This window comes from Lacerta agilis, chromosome 8, assembly GCF_009819535.1.
Source record: "Lacerta agilis isolate rLacAgi1 chromosome 8, rLacAgi1.pri, whole genome shotgun sequence".
NCBI lineage: Eukaryota > Metazoa > Chordata > Lepidosauria > Squamata > Lacertidae > Lacerta > Lacerta agilis.
In genome coordinates this window covers 1,283,677-1,293,128 of record NC_046319.1, presented here as the reverse complement: position 1 = coordinate 1,293,128, position 9,452 = coordinate 1,283,677, and the positions used below count along the sequence as shown (strand labels likewise).

The 9,452-nt window shown below is 47.7% G+C and overlaps 1 protein-coding gene across 1 annotated transcript; it reads right to left on the bottom strand.

Annotated features, from left to right (window-relative positions):
• Window positions 1–3,349: 3,349 nt before the first annotated feature.
• LOC117052217 (heparan sulfate glucosamine 3-O-sulfotransferase 1-like) lies at window positions 3,350–4,402 on the bottom strand. Its single transcript, XM_033159001.1, has one exon. It carries the CDS (start codon window positions 4,393–4,395, stop codon window positions 3,487–3,489), a length of 909 nt encoding a protein of 302 aa, XP_033014892.1. The 5' UTR covers window positions 4,396–4,402; the 3' UTR covers window positions 3,350–3,486.
• Between the last annotated feature and the right edge of the window lie 5,050 nt (window positions 4,403–9,452).

Below are 9,452 nucleotides of genomic sequence, written 5' to 3'. Positions count from 1 at the left end.
ATTTAATTTAAACTTAGTAGAATATACAGAGTTTAATGCAATTGAGGCTGCTAAAGCTCTCCCCCCGGCCCCAGGATAGAAGTACTGTCTGAACATGTGAACGGTGTAAAGATATAATGGGAAATAGTGGGGATGTGTATAGTAGGAAGAAGCCAAAATGCATCTTTTCTGCCCTCAACTGGTGAACTGCCTATGAGTTAGTTGCCTTGCACTGAATTATGCTGTGTCCTTGAGCTAGCACAATCACTCTTGCTTCAGTGTCAATGCCTTGTTGTGCTATAATGTACAAAGTTTTCTGTAACACGGTGCTTAAACCAGCAGTGCTGCCATGCTTTTATTAGCAACCTTGTCAGTGTGTGATTTGAGCCCTGTGTGTAGTAGTTCTTGGGCTGGCTGTGCATAAGAGTAAGGTTGGAGCACTAATAAACTAATGTTTTTAGCTGTTGTTAGGACTGCTTCATACAGTGCAATTTCAGGCAATATGGTGACAAATAATAATAACTGGAAGGTCTCCAATCCTATACTCGTATATTTGCTTGAGTGCCTTTCAGGTTCTTGGCATGCCTGAATCAGTTCTCAATCAGTATCCTGGGATTATTGTTTCAGATTGGGACAAACATTCACAATCACTCTGACATATATATATGTTGTAACCTTTAAGCTAGGGCATTGTAGGAAATGAATGAGGCTCAATTATTCCTTATTATATAGGACTCTGATTGTTTACCTATTCCTGTTAGTGATGTGGATGGCTTTCATGAATTCTGTCCATTGTATCCTGTTCTATTTTTTTAAACAATTGTCAAATTGCTGGATAAGGCAAATAATGGTTTAGGTGGGTGATATATAGGGCAAGGCTATCAATGGTTACTAGGCACCATGGCTGTGCTCTGTCTCCATAGCCAGAGGTAGTAAAGCTTCTAAATCCCGGTTGCTGGAAACTACAGGAGGGGGGGGGGGAGTGTTCTTATGCTTGGGTCCTGATTGAAGATACCCTACAGATGTCTGGTTGGCCACTGTGAGAACAGGATGCTGGCTTCTGCAGTTGTTCATATGAATATTAGATTGGGAGTTTTGGTCATGTAATGTGGATGGATGTTGGACAAACAAAGCCTAGTTTATTTTAGCATGTGTGTGCCAACAAAAGAAGCCAGTGAATTGGACCTGGTTTGATTTCAGTTATCCCTTTGCTAGAAGCTGTGCCATAACATCGTAAGCACAATGATGGAGGAAAGAAAATGAAGGGTGCAGCACACTTGGTACTGAAGGCTGTTACCGAAAGTTCCAATCCCTGCAATACTGAACCTTTTGATGATGGGAGACAAGAAAAACATTTCAGTTTTATCAGTCCATTTGGGCCAGTTAGTTACATACAAGTGACATGCTTGGTACTGTTGGCCTACCCTAATCATCGCTGTATATTTGACACTACTCTATATACCCTCATTGAGCATGCTCATTCTCTCTTGACAGATTATACATTGTCCGTGAATGCAATTCTATTAGAAGGGACTTTGTATGTGAAGGCTCATGTATGTGAATCAATGAGAGGAGAGTGGATTGAAATGAAAATTGCCCTTTATTCTAGTTGGTGGCCTGACTATAAGGACTTGATATATTTATAATAGATTCAAGATATCCAAATGGGTATATCAGACTTATCTGTCCTGTATTCAGTTACACAAGTCAGATCTTACAGAGTACAGTACTTCAGGAACTCTTGTCTTTGGAACTGCTGCCCTCTGTTGAACAGAAAAGGAATTACTTGGCTTTCAGGTGTTGGGCATTAAGTGGATGGAACAGAAGTTCCTGCAGCTGGTTGTGTTGTGTGGGAATATTGGAGAGGCAGTTAATGCTGAGAACAGGTGGCTTTTCACCCTTGGCTTTTCATGCAGCACACAATTGCTGGGAATAGACGACAAACAAGATATGGATTATATTTTGGACTGCAATTCCCACTAGCCTCAGCCAGCATGGCCCAATGGTAAGGGAAGATAGGAGTTGTAGTTCAAGGCATCTGGAGGGCACCTGCTTGGGGAAGGCTGGCCTAGAATATAGCATTTCCTGGGCACACAGCTGCAGAGGATATAGCTCCACTTGCTGTGAATTTTTTTTGTCAAAGCGCTCTTTCCAGTCTCCAGTGTGAAAGCTACTTTTGTTGTGCTGTTTTCCTCTAAACGTGTGTACCACTGAGCAAAGCCTATATAAGTGATGGCGAACCCGTGGCACGCGTGCCACAGCTGGCACGCAGAGCTCTATCTGCCGGCACGCCAGGAGGAAGACTGACCGATGGGTATGCTGAGGACTTTTCCCATGGGGAGCCTCCGCTGTGGGTGGGGAGGGCGCAGCGCTATGCACACGCTCAGAAGCGCGCTACCGCTTGGTGAGCCTCCCGAGAGTTCCAAGCAGCCGCCTTCCTCCTCCTGCTGCTGCTGCTGCAAGGTTGAGGCTTTGGCTGGGGCCAATGGGAGTGGAGTCAGAAGTGGAGTGGAGGCTTCACGCTCCCCAGCTGAGCTGCCCGATCCCACTCCTACTTGCCTGCAAGCAGGAGCAGGGTGGGGATCTCTCAGCTGGGAAGCGCAAAACCTCCACTTCTGAGAGATCCCTGCCTTCACTCCTGCTTGCACACAAGTAGGAGTGGGATCAGGCAGCTCAGCTGAGGAGCGCCTGGCTGCCTTCAGCTTGGTGCAGGGGGCAGGGGCTCTCAGATGCAGCTTCCGGGCTGCCTCCACCTTCCCCAACCTCAGCAACTATTCAGCCTGACTGCCTTCACGGGGATCTGATGCGGAGGTGGGGGCTCCTTTAAACTTCTCCTTTGAGGAGAGTGCAGCCACGAACCCCTCAATGGAAAGTGTGACGGAGTCTGCACCTCCCCTGCTGAGCAGCCTCGATCCAGCTCCTGTTCTTGTGCAGGCAGCAATGCTCCCTAGCAGAGCAGCCCAATCCCACTCCCGGAGCAGGCTGGTGTGTGTGTGTGTGTGTGTGTGTGGCTGCGACATCCCTTGCCTGCTTGCTTGCCACCCAGCCCGCCTTCCCTCACTCTGCAAACGGAAGCGTGGCACTCAAAATGGAAGTTATACTAAGAACAGAACACGTTGCACTTCCGAAAAAAGTTCGAAAACTGGATCACTCATTTTCACACTTGAAGTGTTCAGGTTCCTAGTAGTTCGAGAACTAAGCTGTTCCAAAACCGAGGTTCCACTGTATTATTGCTCCAACCTCTTCTAAACTAAAACCTCAGTATTCAGGTTAATTTGCCATGTTGGCACTTTGCGATAAATAAGTGGGTTTTGGGTTGCAGTTTGGGCACTCGATCTCTAAAAGGTTCGCCATCACTGGGCTATATCGATAGAGCTCTTTTCCCAGCCCAGTCAAAAGAAGAGAGTACAGACGTCTACCACAAAAATCTTTTTCTAAACATCTGGAGGCCATTCTCTGATTTTTCTCTGTCTCAACAGAGCACTCCTGTAAGCCCCAAAGCAGAACTTAGCACCAGTTGAATGTTCGACCCACCATGGCAAAGAAGTTCTCGTTGTGCTCACTGAAATATGTGCAGAGTTGCTCAAGCAGCACTTCATCAACGGTGGGATGAGGTCGTCCTTTGGATTGGTCTAGGCAGTGCTGATATCCCTTTGCTTGTAGGCAGTAGAAGCCCTTGGTCTGGTTGAAGTAAAAGTTGTCTGGGCCAAGGTAAGGCTCCAGTCCCAAGAAGTGCTCTACGTGGCGCATCTCTGAGAGTGGCTCCCGGATTAGGGTGCCTCCATCCACCACATGAATCTGCGACTGGGGAAAGAACTCCAGCCACCGAGCCAGGTGTAAGGCATACAGGCTGCGCTGCATGGCTTTGTACCGGGTGTTGAGTTCCTGGCCCTGTCTCAAGAGAATCTGCTCCAGAGCTTGGTAGGGCTTGTGCCGCGCCTTGCGGTTGTGAAGGATTTGTGTGTAATCGGACACCAACCTTTCCACAGGGTCCCGTACGATCAGCAGGAGCTTCATTGAGCTGTCCATGGCATGGATCCTTTCCGGGGCTTTGAGAGAAGAAAAATAGCCTGGTGTCTTTTCCACGGTGATTTGAGTGGGGTGTGAAATAGGCATCTGCTGACTGTACCAACCAAGTCCTTTGCGGTAATTCTCCTCCACATTGAAGAAATGCACCTCGGAATGGGCAGCTGCCACCTGGGGATGCAGACTCAGCATCTCCAGCAGGGCCCGTGTGCCTCCTTTCCGCACTCCAATAATTATGCTTTGGGGCAGCCGTTGCTTCCAATCTTCACTTGAGATCTGAGTGTTGTTTCTTTTCCATGGGGCTTTCCAGTCCCAGGGGATCTTTGTTTCCTCCTCTGTGTTGATTCCACACATCTTCAGGAGCAGGAGCAGTAAGCAGGCTCTAGCCATCTCTAAGCCCACTTTGAGATGGGAAGTGGCTGAGTGAAAGTGTGCTGAGGAAAATTGTGTGTTGTTTTTCCTAGCTGAGCTATTCCATCTCCAGGCTTATTAACTGGGATTTCACTGCATGCAGGCAGTTGTGCTCTTACCTAGGCATCTTCTGTCTTCACAATGGCCTCTGCTTCTGTTCTAGTTCTGGATTCTGCTGCCAGAAGCTTCCAGCAATGCGGATCTCCAAAATCACTTCAACAAAAAGGTGATTCACTTATCAACAGCCTAGCTCAGGGAAGTTGCTGCCACCTGAGAAAATGAGAATATCATTGTGGGTGGCTCAAAAGGTGCTGTGGAAAGCAAAATGTAACAGGCCTTGTTTGGAAACTTTCATAATTGAAGCAACGCACACACACATGTGAATGAATAAAATCCAGATACCCATTAGCCACTTTTTCCTACTCTGGTAGGTACCATCTTTTTCTAATGGAAGAGGAGGGACACAGTTTGGCAGGTGGGACACAATATGGAAGGTTACAAATGTTAGTAAGGAGGAAGTAGCCAGATGCAGTTTATTTAAATACATTTAACCTACGAATAAGCCTGCTCCCCCAGATTAAGGTTCCAGTGTTGCTTCCAGTGCCCCACTACTGGGGCTTGAAGGCAACACAATCTTCTGTTCCTATCCAGCATTCAGGGTTTGGCTGCCTCTGAAGATGGGAGTCCTAATTAGCTGTTGTGATTCATAGCTGTTGATAGTGGCTTCTCTGTTTGGAATTTGCCTAATCCCCTAAAAGCCATCTAAGCTAGTGGTCATTCTACATCTTATGTCTACAAATTATATGTTCAGTAAAATAAAAAGCCATGCTGGTAGCAAGCATGAACGACCAGAAAGGTGGGGAGAATATCCTGTGCCCAGCTTTTTATTTATTTTTTCTTCCATTCAGATAGAGCCCAGATTTTACAGCTGGCCCCCCAAAATCGTTGGCACACTGTAGCTGCCAGATATGTACAAAAGTCACAATCCAGAGAATCATACACGTAAAAATTGGCACCGTGGGCAGAATTTGGCACACACTTCTTAGTAAGCATAATGGAGGGCGTTGCAAAACCAATGCATGCCTCTACTGGGACAGCTGTATTTGCATGCTTATTTGTATCTTCATACAACCAGTACAGTAAGTCACACCAAATCACCCAAGCCTTGCATTTTTACACCCTGTCATATGTCTGAATTGCAGCTGCGGTGCATTTAAGGCAAAGACCTGCTGCTCCCAGTTTTCTCTGTCTTGGGCACCCCTCAGATGAGTAGAGCACAGAGATGTGCATTTTGGGGGGTCTGGATGCAGAACACACACAACAGTGCTGGCTAACCCTTGGGGAGAGTAAACTGCTGCTATGGCACACGTAATTGAGTATCTGCCAGAGAGCGGGATGCCTGAGAATTTCAGTATTATTTTGAATGAAAAGAAAAGCAGGACTTGTTTGTGTTTATCCATGAGAAGAAAAAACAGATCCGAGTGTGTGCAGGCTGTGTCTGTAAAAGCCTGTTTCTCTCCTGGGGTGGAGTGTCTTTTTTTCTGCACAAGCACTTGTCCCTTACCACAGCCTTGGGTTTCTATGCCCAAAGCCCCATATCATGGTTAGATAACCTGCACTTCCGTGCTAAAATTCTGCAGTCTACAAATTAAACGATTTTGCACAATTTCTCTTATTTTGCATGTGCATAGTAATGTAAAACAGCCTGAGCATGTTTACTTTGATACCTGTATGTTGTGAGGAAGGGAGGTAGCCTAAACCCATGGAAATCTCACAAGGGCCTTTCTGGCTCCTGAACTTGGACTAGGCATTCTGCACGTTTCCCCCAGATCTTTGCTATGGCCAGGCCTAGAAACTAGAGTCACCATCCAAGCCAAAGTTTTAGCAGCATACAGGGTCATGCTTGGAAGTCTGAGCTAAAAAACTTTCAGTCAGAAGTGAGAAATGGGTCGGGGGAGGTTTCCCCTGGTGGGTTTTCTGCTTAAAATCTCCCCTGCCCTGCAAAAATAAAAAATCACCATAGAATGAGGAAGTCTATAGGTGCCCATGACTTTTCCTTTGTGGAGGAAAAAGCAGCTGGGGTGGGAGGGTGTGTGTGTTCATTCCCACATGAACTTTCCACCTTTTATACAATTGCACTCTGGTTTCATTTTTAAAAAAATAAATTTTAAATTCTGTCTTTGTGAAGGATGGCAGAATATGTAGTTAGTTAGTTAGACAATACATGCATGCATGCCTGCTTCATATGACCAGTGGATCTTCATATGTATGGTTGATCTTTTACCATCCTCTTGATTTCAATAGAGGAGAAGTCATGCCTATAACTCAAAAGGTACTTATCCTGAGTTGGTTTAAATGCAAACAGATTTTCAGGATGCTGAATTCTGGGAGAGGGAGCTGCTGTTGCATAGAATTGTAGCTCACAGGCACTCCTTGCTGGTTGCTAGGCAAAGGGGAATCAGTGCTGATCTCCACCAATCCTATTTATCTCCCTAGTTTTGAACCTTTGCTCGGTCTGAAGCTCATTGGGTGACTGTCAGTCATATTCAGCCTTGCCTACCTCACAAGAGTGCTGGGAAAATGGAGGAAGGGAAGGTCTTATATTACACTATGAGTTCCGTAAAGGAAAGATCAGACTATAAAAACACACACGCAGGTCCTAGGCTGGCGTGTACTGAGCTGATCATGCAGATAATGGACCTGCCTTCTCCCCACCCCATAAGAATGTTTCAGCTCTCCTTCCTCCTAAATGAGACTCAGGAGGCTGGAGCTCAGGATTCTTGGTGTGTGCATCTGTCTAAATTCCTCTCCAGGGTCTGACGTGGCGTCACTTGGTGCCATACTGCTGCTCTAAACAGTTTGATGAACTCTGCTGGAAGACTCCAGGGGCAACTCCAGTTCCCTGCACACGTTTAACTGAGCTCTGGCAAATTTCGCACTGCGGCTGTCAAGTGGCTGCTTCCTGGGGCTCTTGCGAAGTGAAGGCAAGATTACTGCCCGCTGCTAATCAATGGGTGCAAATGGCTGTGCTCATTCAGTTCCGGTGCATGTCAACAGGTCTTTTGCAGGAGACCAGATCTGAATCCTACTCTGCGGCACTCAGCCCACACCCCAACTGTCCTGCCTGACATGGTCGCCTCACCTTGCTTAAAAGGAGGACTGGGTTTCTGCAATTTCCCTGCATTTTGACAGGGCTTGCCCAGAAGAACCTCTCCATGGATGCGTCGTCCCCGCGAAGGCAAATCTCTCAGTCTCTCGCTCTGCCATCCCTTAAAAGAATCAAGCAGCCTGAGGTGGCTGGCTTGCCTTTGCTTCATAAGTAGGGCTGCAGCTCAGTGGTAGACCATATACTTGGCATGCAAAATGCCCCAGATTCGATCCTGTCTTCAGATCACAGAATCTCCAAGAGTAGCATAGAGGGAAGAGGTCTTTGAGGTCTGCCACCAGTCAGGCAATTTTACTGTGTTGGAGAGACCAACAGGTCAACTTGCTGGAAACAAAAAGCTGCCACCTGCAGCAGGCATGAGGAACCTTTGGCCCTCCAATGTGTTGCGGAACCCCAATTCCCATCATCCCAGGCTGTTGGGAGTTGAAGTCCCTCAACATTTGGAGGGTGACAGGTTCCCCACACCCATTCTACAGGGTTGGCCAACGGTCCAACTCACTCACGTGTTACTTGCATTGACTGGAAGAAGTTCCCAGGTTCTCAAGCAAGATGCGGCTGGCGATGGGCTTGGGACGTTCTGTATGTGACGATGTGCTCAGCCATTGAGAGATGGCTTTCCCCCCACAGCAGGGATGGTGAAAATGTGGCCCTCTATATATTGTTGGTCTACAACTCCCCCATCTTCCCTAACCATTGGCCATGACTGACAGCAGCTGGAATCCAGCCCCACCTGGAGGACAGCAGTTTCCAACTCTGCCCTATAGGAACATACAAAGTTGCCTTATGCTGTTAGACCATTGGCACAGCTAGCTCAGTGCTGCCTTCGTTACACCAGCTGGAAGTGGCTCCCTTGGGCTTCAGACATGGAGTCTTTCCAAGCCCTCCCTGGAGATGCTGAGGACCTAAAGCACATGCTCTACCACCAAGCTACAGCTTTTGCCTGTATATTCATGTGGGCCCTTGTGGCTGCCAACTATGCGCTCTCACTACAGGGGCACACAAGCCAGTGCTGTTGGATGTCATGACCTGTTGCTGCTACTGCTACCTGCCCCTGCAGGTGGGCAACAAGGTGCAGTGACTGATGGCAATGGACACTGTTTGGAAGTTGTTTTCCTGGCACCTTGCTTTTCTGTAATGAGAAAGATCCCTCCGGTGGGGAATGGTTTCCACTTCCTAAGACTTGCTAATGATAGAGTATGACATGTTTGGGGTCCCTGGGGCGGGCAGCTGGCGTACCAGGGGTTGCCAGGGCAACCAGAGCTGCAAAAAGGTGTAAGGGGACACAGGAGAGGAAGGCAGGAGAGAAAAGGAGGGGAGATCTTTGCAGAAGAAGGAAGGGGGATTTGAAGGATGGCTGATGGACAGGCCAGCGCTTCCTAAACACCAGAAGGCCAGTGTGACATAACAGGCAAGCCAGGTGTAAAGGAGGGTAGGTGAGCATGTAGCATTTCAGCAGGCCTTAGCTCAGTGGCAGAGCATCTGCTCTGCATGCTGAGATCCCAGGTTCAATCCCCGGCATCTCAGGTAGGGCTGCCTGAAACCCTGGAGAGTCCCTGCCAGTCAGTGTAGACAATACTGAGCCTACAAGGCCTGGCTTGGGTATAAGGCAGATTCTCATGTTGCAGCTGTTTTCCCCCTTGGACCTGCCAGCATCTCTGGACTCATCTCCCAATTTGATGGGATCCTGAACAAAGGAGCTTTGGATCCCTTCCCCCAACTCTGTAATTCCAGTTACAGATGGGTAGCCGTGTTGGTCTGCCATAGTCGAAACAAAATAGGAAATTCTTTCCCCCAACTCTGTAAGACATCTTTGGGCATATCTGGCAGCAGTCCTCTGAGCAACAGGAGAGGCAGGCTGAATTTTAATTTC